General features: G+C 40.7%; 1 protein-coding gene and 1 non-coding gene across 3 annotated transcripts in view; one reads left to right on the top strand and one right to left on the bottom strand.

Annotated features, from left to right (window-relative positions):
• The window catches only part of EPAS1 (endothelial PAS domain protein 1), a 137925-nt gene that overhangs the window by 5910 nt on the left and 114915 nt on the right, over window positions 1–17100 (bottom strand). For both annotated transcript variants that reach the window (XM_075595804.1, XM_075595805.1), the window contains 7 exons: window positions 15951–16153; window positions 15582–15778; window positions 12904–13017; window positions 11599–12077; window positions 10372–10495; window positions 8465–8582; window positions 2822–2989 (listed from right to left, as the gene is read on the bottom strand). In XM_075595804.1, coding sequence (XP_075451919.1) covers window positions 2822–2989; window positions 8465–8582; window positions 10372–10495; window positions 11599–12077; window positions 12904–13017; window positions 15582–15778; window positions 15951–16153 — 1403 coding nt within the window. The remainder of the gene's footprint in view (window positions 1–2821; window positions 2990–8464; window positions 8583–10371; window positions 10496–11598; window positions 12078–12903; window positions 13018–15581; window positions 15779–15950; window positions 16154–17100) is intronic.
• Window positions 5921–5992, top strand: TRNAM-CAU (transfer RNA methionine (anticodon CAU)). The gene has a single exon. It is a non-coding gene; the product is annotated as a tRNA-Met (tRNA).

Genomic DNA, 17100 nt, shown 5'->3' with positions numbered 1-17100 from the left:
GAGAATGAGGGCCTGAGTCAGAGTTTTAGCTGTCGAACAACAGAGGAAAGGGCGTATCTTTGAAATATTGCTAAGGGAAAAAGCGACAGGTTTTACATATGTTTTGAATGTGAGAGGAGAATGTGAGAGAGGAGTCGAGTGTGACCCCTAGGCAGCGTATATATAATGTAATGTTTTGTATCAAGCTGTGAGAGCAGGAATTTAGCCATTAATATAACTGTAAAAGAGTAATTGGTGGTCCTTATTACCATCACTGCCAGAGGGGACTGTAACGGTATTTTAAAGTCAACAGCAAAGCATCATGTACTTCACTTAGCTGTGAACAATATGATACAAAATAGACACAGCTCCTGTACCAGAAGTGTAACGCTTTGTGCCAGAGGTATGGGGAAAGACAGTGACTTGTCCAAAAATCGAGCAAAATTAGCCAAAAAAGGTAACGTTTAAAAATACTATACCTATTAGGTGCGTTTTCTTTAGCTCGAATCAAACCCACAAAATTAACCACTAACCTTAACCTCTGTAGTATGCCTCCTCCCTACTCTACTACAATGTTGGTCTAGATGTACTGTAGCAGGGAGTGGTTATACTTGTCACATATACAGTAATAAGTCATTTTTACATCTTATGCCTTTAAGCTGATCTATTATTATCTAATGTTGTCAAGCTGGTGAGCTCAATTCTAACAATTGTGTGAGCATCTTGTGACCTTGGGCAAGTTCTCTTTCTCTCTCTGTCTCTCTGTCTCTCTCTCTCCTTCTCTCTCTCTCTCTCTCTCTCTCATCCACAAATCCCATTGCAAGCTTCATGGGACAGGGACCAGTGCTTAATAAATAAATATGTTCTGTGCTAACACTGCAGAGCTATGTAAGGAAATGTTATCTTTTTATTTTTTTTCCTGGTAAATTATTCCCAAATCTGAGATGTCATTAGATTTATAGTACAGCTAAACCCCGTTATAACGCGGTCCTCGGGGTCCACCCCGAGACCACCGCGTTAGTAACGGGGTCGCGCTATTTTTTTTTAAAAAAAAATGGCCGCCGCATCAGCGCATATTCATCCCGCGGGACAGGAGATGGGAGCGGGGATGTCCCTCTGGTCCCCGCTTCCCCCTGTCACCGCGGGACAGGAGATGGGAGCGGGGATGTCCCTCCGGTCCCCGCTTCCCCCTGTCACCGCGTGACAGGCCGCGGGATGGGAGGGGGGATGCCCCTCCGGTCCCCGCTTCAGGAGGAGCAGAGGGAACTGGCAGGGAACATCCACACCTCACGAGCCGCACGGCGCATGCGCACGGCGAACGTGAGGGGTGCCTAAAGTGATCGCTGTCGGGATGTGCTGCTTTGGAGACAGGTAAGCACAGTCTCCGGAAGACCGCTAACCCCCCCACCCCCGCCGCAGCACAGGGCCCTCGCGCAGCAGTACAGGGCCCGCCGTAGCGCAGGGTCGTCCTGCCACTCAGCCGCAGCGCAGGGCCCCGCCACCCCCCCACAGCATAATGACGTCCCACCCCCCGCCCCGGGCCGTAACACCAGCCTAGAGGGGAGGGGGACACACCGGACGCTCGAACACCCTTTCCCCTGGCTGTGAGGGGGTTAATGTTGAAGAGGCACCACAGAGGTTGGGTTACCTTGCTGTGTGTGTGTGTGAGCAGTGTGCAGTGTGTGTCAGTGTGAGCAGTGTGTGTGCAGTGTGTGTCAGTGTGAGCAGTGTGCAGTGTGTGTCAGTGTGAGCAATGAGCAGTGTGTCAGTGTGTGCAGTGTGAGCAATGAGCAGTGTCTGTGCAGTGTGTGTCAGTGTGAGCAGTGTGTGTGCAGTGTGCAGTGTGTGTCAGTGTGAGCAGTGTGCAGTGTGTGTCAGTGTGAGCAATGAGCAGTGTGTCAGTGTGTGCAGTGTGAGCAATGAGCAGTGTCTGTGCAGTGTGTGTCAGTGTGAGCAGTGTGTGTGCAGTGTGCAGTGTGTGTCAGTGTGAGCAGTGTGCAGTGTGTGTCAGTGTGAGCAATGAGCAGTGTGTCAGTGTGTGCAGTGTGAGCAATGAGCAGTGTCTGTGCAGTGTGTGTCAGTGTGAGCAGTGTGTGTCAGTGTGAGCAGTGTGTGTGCAGTGTGCAGTGTGTGTCAGTGTGAGCAGTGTGTGTGCAGTGTGTGTCAGTGTGAGCAGTGTGCAGTGTGTGTCAGTGTGAGCAATGAGCAGTGTGTGTGCAGTGTGCAGTGTGTGTGCAGTGTGTGCAGTGTGTGCAGTGTGCGTGCAGTGTGTGCAGTGTGAGCAATGAGCAGTGTGTGTGCAGTGAGTGTGTGCAGTGAGTGTGTGCAGTGTGTGCAGTGTGTGCAGTGTGTGCAGTGTGTGCAGTGTGTGCAGTGTGTAAAAACGGGAGCCACGGGAAAACCGCTTTATAACCGAATCGCGGTATAGCGAGGCGCGTTATAACGGGGTTTAGCTGTATTTTTAAGCTTGATGCATTTCGGATTCTTAATCAAACAAAAATATCAAATATGATGGATATATGACTATTAAATACAAGATTTCTTTCCTATATAGAGCCATATTTACTAAGAGGGGCTAAGGCACCATGATCTCACTGTTTAATAAATCTGGACCATAGTATCACATAATTCTTAAGTGTTAAGTCGGAATTCCTTGGACAGCTTTGACCCCAGCATACCCCTCTTATACTGTTGCATTGGAATTAAAAAAAACCTCAATGCAAAATAATATTGCAATGTATTACAGAGAACACTTTTGTGTGGTCCCAATTAAAGTAGGTAAACATAAAGTTCACAAGTTGTTACACACAAGAAAATTCAGCAAAACAGTTAACAAATATACCTTTTATTTTTTGTGTTTGCGGCATATTATAGTCCTGGTAACTGCAGCTGAAGAACGGATTTGGAAAAGGTGCTTTCTGTGCATCTCTGGGAGTAGGTGGGCATTGCTGTTGTTGTGGCTGAATCATATGTTCGCGTAGACCTCTGTGTCTGTTAAAAATGAATTCATCTAAAAACAAATTACATTTTGCATTTAATACAAATTACTTTAGAAGACTCGTTTTATTTGCTGAATCATTCTCTTGCAATACAAAAACAAACTTAGTGAGTTAAAATGAACTGATTCTACTTCGGAAAAAAGGATTTGCAAACTGAGAAGGTGTTTTAGTTTAATATAATGCTGGCAAGGATTTTTATCATCCCGTTTAAAACACAATTGATGGTATTCTAGCTTTGCGCCTTTGCCATGATAAAGGCAGCCAGCACTCTTTTTTTTATTAAACCCTTAACAACAAAATGTAGAGGTGGGGAAACTTTCACCCACGCTTGCAAATGTGGCAAACTTCACCCAATTATGGCTGGTGAAAGAATCGCAAATGTGTTCACATTCTCAAAAAGTCACCCAATGCAATTTTTTTCCCGTAGAAATCCATACAATTTGTCAGATTTTGTAACTCTTGCTGTGACTTTCGTGGTTTTCTCTACACTCCTAATGAAAAGAGATGGACAAATGGGTCACATTTTAATCTGGTCTGTAACTGTTACATACGCCTGTAATATATATTATCTGTAACTGTGCATGCTATGACTTGTATATAATGTATACCCTGTTTACTTAAGTAACTATGTATTGTAACCATGTATTGTTTGTCATCATAACTCTATGCCCAGGACATACTTGAAAACGAGAGGTAACTGTCATTGTATTACTTCCTGGTAAAACATTTAATAAATAAATAAAATGTGTCAATGACAGATATTTGTGGGTAGTTTTACAGTTACAAATCTGGGCGAATTCTCCAGGATCCGCCATCATTTTAAATTAATTTTTGAATGTTACAACATTCAATTCACACAGAACTTCCAGATCCTGAAATATGAGTTATGCTGGAGATAGGTGGGGAGGGCGAGAAGGAGGGATTAGGGAGAAAGAGCTCTGCTGCTCACACCTGTAGCTAATCATATTCATGGATAGAATTCCCCCTGGCTTTCTTCCTATACTTTGCATATCCTATTAACATATCTCCCACGTATCTCAGGTGTGCTCATTTTTGTGCACAAGGTACATTGAACCGGCAGGAAGTGGAAGAAGTCTTCTTAAAGTTAGCCAGGGGAGTGTCCACGAGTATGATTATTTACAAGTGTGAGCAGTAGAACTCCAGGGGAGTGTCCACGAGTATGATTAGTTACAAGTGTGATCAGTAGAACCCAGACGTATGCTGTGACAGTGAAGCTATCCAGCAGCTGGTTTAGAGCTGCTGCCCTGAATAGCCGATATTGTGGGTCCTGATCCTATTGGGACTGACAGTATCCCCTTTCTCACAAGGTCTTAGAACCTGGTTTGTCAGGATAGTCTTTGTGGAAATATTTTAGGGCGTTTGGGGTGTGTCATTTAAATATACTTTACATATCCTTTAGCATAGCTGCCATGTGTGTTCTTTTTTGGGCATGTCTCTCCACAAGTTATTTAAAGGTGGGATTGAGGGGATCTATCTATACATGCACGCATGTGAAAAAGAAAGTACACCCTCCTTGAATTCCATGGTTTTACATATCAGGACATAATAAAAATCATCTGTTCCTTTGCAGGTCTTAAAATTAGGCAAATACAACCTCAGATGAACAACAACACATGACATATGATGTCATGTTGTCATGATTCAACAAAAATAAAGCCAAAATGGAGAAGCCATGTGTGAAAAACTAAGTATGATTCAATAGCTTGTAGAACCACCTTTAGCAGCCAGAACTTTAAGTAATCGTTTTCTGTATGACTTTATCAGTCTCTCACATCGTTGTTGAGGAATTTTGTCCCATTCTTCTTTACAACATAGCTTCAGTTAATTGAGGTTTTTGGGCATTTGTTTATGCACAGCTCTCTTAAGGTCCTGCCACAGAATTTCAATCGGGTTGAGGTCTGGACTTTGACTGGGCCATTGCAACACCTTGATTCTTTTCTTTATCAGCCATTCTGTTGTAGATTTTCTGGTGAGCTTGGGACCATTGTCATGTTGCATTGCCCAATTTCGGCCAAGCTTTAGCTGTCGGACAGATGGCCTAACATTTGACTCTAGAATACTTTGGTACACAGAGGAGTTAATGGTCGACTCAATGACTGCAAGGTTCCCAGGTCCTGTGGCTGCAAAACAATCCCAAATCATCACCCCTCCACCACCATGCTTCACAGTTGGTATGAGGTGTTTGTGCTGATATGTTGTGTTTGATTTTCGACAAACGTGGCGCTGTACATTATGGCCAAACATCTCCACTTTGGTCTCGTCTGTCCAAAGGACATTGTTCCAGAAGTCTTGTGGTTTGTTCAGGTGCAACTTTGCAAACCTAAGCCGTTCTGCCATGTTCTTTTTAGAGATAGTGGATAGGAGTCAGGGGAGCGTCAATACCTGGAAAATATACAAACTACCATAGTGTATACTGTTTGGCAATATAAATGTGGCAATGCTCCAAGGAGCAAAAGACTATTGGATAAGGAACATATCCATAAACAACAGAAGGGAGAAATAAATTCCCGAAGAGAGACAACAGAGCCAAAGGTTAAAAACCATATGAATTTATCCGGAATGGTTAAAATCAAGGCTTACAAGATACCGGAGTAAAACGGGCGTTGTGAAAGGTAAAGATGATACACCGAGTCGCGACCTCGTGAACCTCCAGCGCGTCCGCCTTCTCCACCGGTACTCGTCCTGTGCTGCAAGCTGGATGCCGATACGTCACTTCCGGGTTTCACGGATGTGGTTGGCGTCACCGGAGCTGCAAGCTAGATGCCGATACGTCACTTCCGAATTACACGGGTATAGTTGGTGCCACCGGAACATCAGCTGGGTATCGTCTCCCTCAGAGTGGCGCAGCGGAAGCGTGCTGGGCCCATAACCCAGAGGTCGATGGATCGAAACCATCCTCTGCTAAACTCTTCTTATCATCTAGCAGAGTGGCGCAGCGGAAGCGTGCTGGGCCCATAACCCAGAGGTCGATGGATCGAAACCATCCTCTGCTAAACTCTTCTTATCAGAGCGTAACCCTCAACATAACACCCTGAGGGAGACGATACCCAGCTGATGTTCCGGTGGCGCCAACTGTACCCGTGTAATTCGGAAGTGACGTATCGGCATCTAGCTTGCAGCTCCGGTGACGCCAACCACATCCGTGAAACCCGGAAGTGACGTATCGACATCCAGCTTGCAGCACAGGACGAGTACCGGTGGAGAAGGCGGACGCGCTGGAGGTTCACGAGGTCGCGACTCGGTGTATCATCTTTACCTTTCACAACGCCCGTTTTACTCCGGTATCTTGTAAGCCTTGATTTTAACCATTCCGGATAAATTCATATGGTTTTTAACCTTTGGCTCTGTTGTCTCTCTTCGGGAATTTATTTCTCCCTTCTGTTGTTTATGGATATGTTCCTTATCCAATAGTCTTTTGCTCCTTGGAGCATTGCCACATTTATATTGCCAAACAGTATACACTATGGTAGTTTGTATATTTTCCAGGTATTGACGCTCCCCTGACTCCTATCCACTATCTCGTTTGAGGACCTTGAAACAGTCCCAGAAGGGTTTGAGTGTCTTTACTTTTATTTTGTTGCACGGTGAAGTTTATAATTTATATTATATTTGTTTATCACTGTTATTTGCACTGAAGTATAGTGTTAGAGCGCCATCTAATATATTGTGTATGTTAGTTCTTTTTAGAGAGAAGAGGCTTTCCCTGGCAACCCTTCCAAATAAACCATACTTGTTCCATCTTTTTCTAATTGTGCTGTCTTGAACTTTAACATTTAATATGCTAACTGAGGCCTGTAGAGTCTGAGATGAAACTCTTGTTTTTTTTGCAATTTCTCTGAGCATTGCACAGTCTGACCTTGGGGTGAATTTGCAGGGAAATCCACTCCTGGGAAGATTGGCAACAGGCTTGAATGTTTTCCACTTTTAAATAATCTTTCTCACTGTAGAATGATGGACTTTAAATTGTTTGGAAATGGCCTTATAACCCTTCCCAGATTGATGGGCAGCAACAATTGCTTCTCTAAGATAATTGCTGATGTCTTTCCTCCTTGGCATTGTGTTAACACACACGAATGCTCCAGACCAGCAAACTGCTAAAACTCCGGCTTTTATAGAGGGGGTCACACTTTCTGATGATCAATTAATCAAGGGCATTTGATTAGCAGCACCTGTCTGCTACTTAGCATCTTAATTCCTATGGAAGCAGTAAGGGTGTACTTAGTTTTTCACACATAGCTTCTCCATTTTGGCTTTATTTTTCATGACACGGTGTAATATGTCATGTGTTGTTGTTCATCTGAGGTTGTATTTACCTAATTTGTAGACCTGTTAAGGAACAGATGATTGTTATTATGTCCTGATATGTAAAACCATAGAATTCAAAGAGGGTGTACTTTCTTTTTCACACAACTGTATATATATATATATATATATATATATATATATACTCTAGTAAAATAGCTGTCTCTCTGTCTCTCTGTCTCTCTGTCTCTCTGTCTCTCTGTCTCTCTGTCTCTCTGAACCCATATTCCAGGGTCTGGAAGTTCTACATGAATTGAATGTTGTAACATTCGCAAACAAACGTAATATAGAAATTATAGAGGTAGATTTTCCGACATTCGAAAACAAAAGTGCAACTTGTGGTGGTTGGCAGTATTGCAAGCATTTTAACAAAGATGGGCAAATGTGCATTTGCAGTGAATTCAAATATCAGCAAAAAAATCCGTCCATCTCTACCATTGAAACCCGCATCTGTGATCATGTGACCAAAAAAATTCAAATTGCAAGCTTCAAAAGAAAGTTAGATAAACCTTGGCCCTTCCAAAGAAGTTCTACCATACAAATTGCCTGAACTTTTCCAAAGTGGGACAACATCACACATCCCTAGTAAAAATGTATAAATTAACTTAAAGAATGACAAGATAACAATGAAATAAAATGACTGAGTTATTGTAGTCTGATTGTCATTTAGAAGGCGAGACAGGGCCATCTCAAACTTATTTCATTTGTGCCACTGCAAACATTAGACAGCATCTTTTTTAACATCCCTGTTTCCTCCCATATTATCACAATTCAGTCCTCTTCTTCAGGTTCCACTGGGCACTGTAAAATGACAGCTGAAGAAGAGGTATGTGGAGAAACTTGCACTTTTTTTTACTAGCACTAAAGAAGCTGTGTATAGTAAGGGGTCTCCATATGGTAGCAGCTCCTGCTACTTGCAGTGTTACACATAACATAACAATTTCAAGATGGTTCAATCCTCAATTCTGTAGTGGACTCAAATATATATTATTAATTACGTTATCGAGCTCGAGTTGTATGTACAACTTTTAATAATTTTTACAGAATACATATAAATGGGTGTAGACTGTTTTTTAATAAGTGATACAAGTCTCTCTACCTGCATCTAACATGCATGAGCACCACTAGTCTCATAGCTGGGATGGTAACAACGTTATACTTGCCATTGAGGACACTTGTACTGAGGGACTTCTTTTCTGACATGAGGGGACAGTTTGCAGATTTAAGGGATTTCATTCTTTTCCACATTAAATTTGATGTGGTATTATCGGTCAAATCCTCCTACAATATATAAAAAAAAGGTACATGTCATTAATAAACAATGTGTGTGTGTGTGTGTGTGTGTGTGTGTGTGTGTGTGTGTGTGTGTGTGTATATATATATATATATATATATATATATATATATATATATATATGAAGAGGTATCAGTACCGTGTTATCCAAGCTTTAATAATCAAAAATTAATAGACAATACTGTTCTGTGGCTAACGAAATGCTTATATGTGTACAAGCTTTGAGATACACTGATCTCTTCTTCCGGCGATGTTACATGGAATAAAGCAGGGAAGGGGTTTCCTCAAAAACTGTGCATCTAGGAATGTGATTAGAGCCCATCCCTCCCCCCTGTCTAGTGTGTGATTTATGACTTGAGGTGTTGAATTGTCCCTGAATGTGAGAGATGTAAGAGTGTGTGTGTATGTGTAAGTGCAGACGCACTTACCAGAATGCCCTCCTACTGTCTCTGTACGTTCTCCCTACCAATTAGAATGTGAGCTCTTCGGAGCAGGGACTCCTCTTCCACAATGTTATTTTTATGTCTGATGCACTTATTCCCATGATGTGTTATTTGTAGTTATTTGTTATATATATGATTGTCACGTGTATTACAGTAGCGGCCAGCTTTAATCTAAAGCGGCTGCCTCCTCCGCTATTTTCGGCCGCTTTCGGGCGGTTTTCCCGCGCCTCGGGCGCTTTCAATGATAAGCGCCAATAGCGCTTAACTATTGAAGCGGCCGCCGCGCGGGAAACTCCGATTCAAATCGGAGAAAAGCCCGCATTTAACCCGGCAAGCTTTAGAATAAAGCTGGCCGGGACAGTACTACTGTGAAGCGCTATATACATTAATGGCGCTGTATAAATAAAGACATACATACATACATACATACATAAAGAGCCCACAGTGTATACAGCGCTTTACAAAAGGTGTGTGTGTGGAGTGGGTATATATCAATGGTGTGGGTAGGTATGGAAATATGAGAGGATGTTGCATTAATAAAAGTGTGCGTATATGCTTTGTAATATTTCTAGGCTGGGTAGGTTTAACATATACATTTTAAGTTATGGTGGGTGAAAAAGGCAACAAAAAACCTCCACCGTTAGCATATAGCCAATAAAGAATAACGGTGGAGGTGTTTAGTTGCCTTTTTCACCCACCATAACTTAAAATGTATATGGTAAACCTACGCAGCCTAGAAATATTACAAAGCAAGTATAAACCTACCTCACACTGATGATACCCATCAAGGTTGAAACATGTCTGTGAGTGGTCTGTACTTGCTTTGCTAGTCCCATGCTGTGCTTAAAACTGTGTGAACGGCGATGCATTTGCATAAATGGGCTCCATGTGAATGGATATTCTAGGCAAAAGGTGACAAATTTGTGTGCTCATTTGCATGTCATTTCCCAGAATCCCTTGCTGCAGTGGGAGCACTGTATAATAGGTGATAATGGTTGAAAGGCACGGTTGCAGACCTGTCTAAGACATGTGAATGTGCTCACAAGTGATATTCTTTATTTTATATATATATATATATATATATATATATATATATATATATATATATATATATATTATATATATAGTATATTAATCCTCTTTTTTGCAGAAATATCATACATTGTAAGAAAAGTTAAATATGTTTAATGAGAGACTTGGAAACAATTGTGAAAAAAGCAAACCAGTTTAGAGCTGGAAGGCCGATAGCACGGTACAAAACAAAGCATTGACCTGTCTGCACTAAAGATGTTGATGCATCAAGAAGGCGAACGCTTTTTTCTTTATTGCTTACCATGCTGAGCTGTGGAAATAGCTGTTCTCCATATTCAAGCTGTCGCTTCCGTTTCAGACTGTTGCAGAACAATATCGCTGCAGGTCCCAGGTCTTTGCCACGCTCTCCGAAACTCTCCAGTGACCTGGCAACCACATTTCTCTTAATACCCGTTTTCTTTTATCATGCTGTCTATCTTTATAAAGACCTGTTCCCTAACATATCACAAAACAGATGCAGAACGTGGTAGATTAAATGTTAGCTTTAACTATGTAACACTGGACGTTACGCTGTCGATTAGTTTTAACGGAATAATGTATTACATTTCAAAATACATGTTTGCTGATGCCACCTTCTCTGTGCTGTTCTTTCTTATTTCAGTTGGAGAACTATAGAAATAGCTATTGTATTTTAGCGATTTCAGATTTTTTTTTCTCCTTGGAATTCATGGTTAATGAAATGGTGGTTATTATTTCTAATGCGATTTTTTTTTCCGAGCCCCTTTAAGTCTTTCAAATAGCCCCTTTTCAAGGACCGCACTATTATGAGCAGAATACTATACTTCAACTAAAGCACATAATAGATTGACACCGCATAAAATATCATATTAAATATGATCCTTCCTGATGATGCAACATCAGACGTATATCTGAAATAACACACTAACGAAATATAAATATAAAAAATGGTAAAAAGGTGGAGAAAGGTCAGCAAAGATAAATATCACGTTAGCTGAGACTACCAACATTTCCCAATTATATTTATTTATCTGTAATACAGGCATACCCCGCTTTAAGGACACTCACTTTAAGTACACTCGCGAGTAAGTACATATCGCCCAATAGGCAAACGGCAGCTCACACATGCGCCTGTCATCACGTCCTGAACAGCAATACCTGTACCGAAGCTGTGCGCAAGCAGGGAGACTATAGAGCCTGTTACACATGCGTTATTTACATCAGTTAAGCACGTATATAACGATTGCAGTACAGTACATGCATCGATAAGTGGGGGAAAGGTAGTGCTTCACTTTAAGTACATTTTCGCTTTACATACATGCTCCGGTCCCATTGCGTACAGTACGTTAATGCGGGGTATGCCTGTATATGGTTTCCAGGTAATACAAGTATAGATTTTAATTAGTCACAGGTCTAAATGTTGATGACCTCTTTAGTAACATACTATTTGACTTTGCTGAAAGGTGCCCCATCCTTTTCTTTTGCAACTAAGCATTCTTGGCATTCTCACCTCTGTTTGTACAAAGACATGTGCATCGGTGATCCTGAAGTGGAGTTGGCTAAAGAACCGTTGTACTGATCAATTAATCGCCATTTAGCCGGCATATAATTGATTGGAGGATCAGGAGGCCATTGGACGTTAGGCTTCCCTCCCATTGAAGACAATGGAGTATTAGCACCTTTATGGTAAGGTGATAATGGTGGTGACTTTTTCTCAGTGTTAAAAAGCCCTGTTGGCAGAGGATCCTGGTTGTGATTACAGCTTTTAGCTGCCATCGGTTGGCAAAAATTCTGAAGAAGGAACTGATTCTGCGAGGGAGGAGCGTCAGGCTGGAAGAGTGAACTCATTCTGCTCAAATTATCCTGGGTGTTTACTGTACTGTCACTGAGTGGACATTCATCCTGGCATAAAGGATTCAGCAGGAAATCTTCACCGTCCATGGGAATGTATGGAGCCAGAGTTTCAAGATCCAACTCATTAAAGTAATTCTGTGGACACCAAGAAGACATCCTATCAGTGTGTTGCAACAAAAACCATAACAAACATTAATGAGAATCTGTTTGCACTTTTTTTTTTCAGTCACACCCAATTATCCCTGTTTTTTTTAATTTAACCTTGTCGAACAGATTTTTCATGCCATGGTGTTAATGTTTTGCAGTGAATTTTAGGGATATGGGACTCATTCTATATCTTTTATCACGGAGATTGTGTCTACATCCCAGCTTTCCCCAGTACTAAATAAGCTTAATAGTGCAGCTCAAACCTCTACTTCTTTTTCATGTTTCCCTTTTGTGTTCACCTGGATTCCCTTTCAGATCTGCATTGTATTACTTTAGCACGTAGTTAAGAAGAATACCAATTACTTCTTCTATATACTGTACTAAAGAAGCGTCACTGTTATATCTACACTAAAGTGTGTTGCGCAAAGTAGTCAATATTCAACATTTTTAAATGTATACAATACAGACTGTACAAACATACATTGCAAGCATTCTTTTACTAGCAATATATTTATTTTACTTTATGAAAAAAGCCATCTTTCCCATACATACAGTACACATGCTGTATGTATAAAAATAATGAAAGTTATCAATATTTGTTGAAGGGTGGTACTTTATTTAAAAAAAAACAATATTTACTTGACTACTTTCAAATAATATTTGACAGCATTAATATTGAATAAAACATTCTCAAACCGGAATTAGTGTTTGATCCATTGATTTAATAGGATTGCACCTTTAAAACATCAAGCAAGAATCACTATTTTCCAAAGCGTTTCAACGAACATTTGAAGATGTACGCATAAAAATTTACCTGGTTAGCGTTGTATTGATTGTTTGCTTCTGTATCCATGGCAAACAGCTTTTCAATCAACTCAATCTTAACATCTTCCTCCAAAGATGTATAATATTCTCCTGGACTGTGTGGCTGGATTGGGGGGGAACCATGATCAATATTTGTGGGAGACAACTAGAAATTATGTGATCACATACAGCACAAGAACAATACAAACTGGTAAAGCAGGTAAATCAATTGAGTTTCGCAGACAAAAAAAAGAGGCTAGAGGGAGAACCAATCTGGCCTGAAGCATCAGTTAAAATCTGCTCCCTGCTAGGAGATTGACTTGTAGCAAATTAAGAGTAGTGTCAAAAACGTCTACGATACATAAGTGATGGAGTTCTCTGAAACTCCATGTTGCCTAGCCAAGTGATTTTCTAACAACGTGATTTTCTTCCTAGGCATTTATTTGAAAGTTCGCTATTTGTTTTATTTGAAAATACAGCTAGGATTTTAAGGGCCATTTTGTTATAGGCTCAAGCTATCCAAAATGTGTATTTGTCACAAAGAGGCAAAAGTACAGTAAAAATATACATACAAACTGGAAACGTGCTAAATCAGAATACACAAAATTAGCCACATATATATTTTTTCCAATGTAGTTTTGACAACAAGCAGTGATGCTATGTCTGTATACATGCACATTAAATCTCTGTAAAATCTCAATTTAAGCAATAGCTTAATAGACTGTTCATGGTCCCAAGGCTCAACAAAATATCCGGCCGTTCCTCCTTCTCTTACCGTGCACCCCAAAACTGGAACAACCTACCAGAGACTCTCACATCCACCACCAGTTTAAGTTCTTTCAAATCTAAGGCTAAGGCCCCCCTCCCTCAGTCAGCGCGCCCGCACTGCAGACAGGCGGGGCGCTGACAGACACAGACTGCGAGGGTGTGTGGTTTAAGCAGAGGGACCCGCTACCCCCCTCGCCTCTCTTTCAGCCATTTGGTTTTATCATTAGCACCCCTGCTTGTTAGGGGGATAAAAGTGTGTGGCGTGGAGGACTAAATAATAATAATAATATGACATATTAAACATTTCGATTTCCTCAAACCCCGTTGGTCTTGGGAGAGGCGGCCCCCCTTTAACTCCGTGCCACCTGAGCAGAGAAAGGGTTAGGTGCGCTTGGCAGGGTGAGAGCGGCGTGTCTATTATCGGTATTCAGCGCAGACAATGACTCACCACGGCTGCCTCTCTCATCGTGCACTAAACAGAGCCCCTTATTACATTGCCAGATCAGCCCCTGTGCTTTCACGGAGATAATTAACCCCCCGCACCCCAAAAAAAATGGCCGTTTTCATTGGGTTTTTTAAAATCCACTAAGAGCCAGTGCATGGAATACAGGGGGCTGAGACTCGGGCTCGGGCTCCCGGGCTAAGGCTGTCTCACATTTTAATCTGGTCTGTAACTGTTTCATTCGCCCATAATATATATTTTCTTTATCTGTGCATGCAATGTCTTGTATATAATGTATACCCTGTTCATTTATGTAATTGTATTTGTAACCATGTATTATTTGTCTTAACTCTGTGCCCAGGACATACTTGAAAACGAGAGGTAACTCTCAATGTATTACTTCCTGGTAAAATATTTTAAAAATAAATAAATAGCTACTGTATATATTTTGCTTGTGCAGTAGGTATGCAATAAAATGCAAAAACCACAGTCCAGTGCTGGGGTGAACTGATTAGGAAGGCACAGTGGGAAAAATAGAAAGATATCTAAATGGAAATTACATTTAGATAAAGCGTGAAAGCTAATTCTGATTACACAAAGTATCTACCTACTATTAATTGTACTGTCTGCCGTATGTGAGGATTATACATATTATAAGCCCTATCTGTGCTACCACATGACACACTCCAAAATGGCTTAAATATAGCACTTTATGGTCCACTAATAGACATTCTGTCATACGATGTCTTCCAGCACAGAAGTTGCCTTATTGAGTGACACTTTTTATTAGTAAATATGGCCCATTATCTCTTCTAGTACTGACAAAGAAGAGAGGGAGAACTGAGCTACCCTGTGACATCAGACCACATGTGCATCTTCAAAATCAAGAGATGGTAACTTCACAGAAAGAAAGAAAAGTTCATGGCCTGGTCACCTTGGCAAACTAACAACACCTGATCTTCCTACTGGTTTTTATTCATCTCAATTAATTTGGACTGAAAATTATTAGCTGTAGACTAGTGAGTAACCTCAAAGAGTTGTGTACATTTTAGGCAACATTCCCAGAATGTGGACAGCATTAAATAGGGATGGAAACTTCTGAGACTGTTTATAGATAATCAAGAATAAACTCTTGGCCAGATATTCAACAGGCAATGAGAGGTAATGCATACTTTATATTATTAAGCACGAACATGACTTCATTAAGGTAAAAGTTATTCAACACAGTTAATGAATCAGGATTTATGAAGTGATAAGTTTAGAACAGCTGATTATAGACTCCGTTTTTCTTTTATTATACAGTATCACAAATTGCCTTCATTTTATGTTCTACACCTAAGCCACGCAATATGAGTATCATACAGTGCTAATGGTGAAGATTAAACTACAAAAAGGTTATCATTGCATCTGCAAATACCCTGAACAATGATGCCTAAACTAATCACTTTGAGCAATTGCTCAGTACAAAATATTCTTACCGTGGAACAGCTGCTGTTGCTGCTCACACTAGGAGTACTGCTGCCTGTTGCTAGCTGAGGTGCTGTGAAGGACGGAAGATTTATTATCTCAGCCTGGGAACAGTGGCTCTTAACTTCCAATGGCCAATGTTTGCTTGGATTTGTCTGGACACCATTGGTATAAGTACCAGTAGATGGTTCTTCAAATTTCTGTGCACCTGGAAACGCAATTAATAAATGATGCATTATACTAGTAATTCAAGAGAAATATACAGTTATAAATAATAAGGACAACTCTAAGTTATTAAGAGATCAAGAAACCATACATGCAAATGGTAATTGTTTAGACTGTAACAAGGAATCTATTTGCACAGGGTCAACTTCACTGACCAAAATCCAAAGAGATGATTTCATCTCCTGCTGTTGGCGCAAGCTGTGCCAGTTCTTCAGGTTCCTCCTTTAGCTTGGTGAACAAGAAGTCACTCTTATCAGGAGCAGTGCTGCTTAAGATGGAGTTCATGGTCATGTGATGTGGTTTGAAGAGTGACTCTGTTTGGTCCATTGAGAACACAACATCATTCTTCTCAATTTCACTATTGACACAGGGGAGGGGGAAATACATCAGTCCAGGAAATCAACCAAATTAATATTTTAGAAAATTGAAATGCTTCATGTCGCAGCATTTTTTTAAATAATCATGTTTTACTTTTGTTAAATGATGAAAAGCAATTAACATTAGGAAAACAAACACCAAACAACACCACAATTAATTTACTAGATACACTGATATGTTTGCTTATTTCTTAGTAGAGATAAATATCAAAATATGGACGCCTGTAACCAGATCTGACTGTCTAAATTAACTTCTGAATTCCTTACAGTCAGCATAGAGGCTTAAATGTAAAAGTGTGTAAAACGATTGAGTCTATGTACTTAGAATACTTTTGTAAGTCTTATGGCTGTAGTTCAATGTGTCATTTTTGCAGTCCACACACAGCTGCCCCCTTTTTTTTTATATTTTATTCAATTTTTCAAAGGTACAGCAGTTGTAGTAAACATTATAACTCTTTAAGTCTGATGCGTTATACTTCCGCACCCCTTTTTTTCAAGACAATTCACATATAGTCGACACATTAGGAAAGAAAGGGAGGGGGGGGGGAGGGATGCACACCAACTGATCCCGTTGTGGATCTCTTCCTTTCCTGGGTTTCAACTCCATTTTGGGTGTTTCTGCCTATTCTGCGTGATCTGTGCCTGTATCTAGTGTACCATTTCTGGACTCCCTATATACAGCTGCCCCTTTTTCTACACTGTTCGTTCCAGCTGGCTAAAGCAAAGTAAAAATCTTTTAGAGATGTGTGATTCTGGATGTTTTTTTCTCAGCCAAGGGATGGTTAGCATTACAATGTTTATATAATCACAAAAATGTATAGAAAGATACAACTGAGAGTAGTAATAACTTAAGTGCAAAAGCCACTGTCATGTGTTTGCAGAAATGATCTGGTATCTGTTCTACAATTAATTTTTTTCTGTACCCTTA

This window comes from Ascaphus truei, chromosome 4 (assembly GCF_040206685.1).
Source record: "Ascaphus truei isolate aAscTru1 chromosome 4, aAscTru1.hap1, whole genome shotgun sequence".
In the NCBI taxonomy this organism is placed as follows: Eukaryota; Metazoa; Chordata; class Amphibia; order Anura; family Ascaphidae; genus Ascaphus; species Ascaphus truei.
The sequence above is the reverse complement of the archived record's forward strand: the minus strand, read 5'-3'. Positions and strand labels throughout refer to the sequence as shown.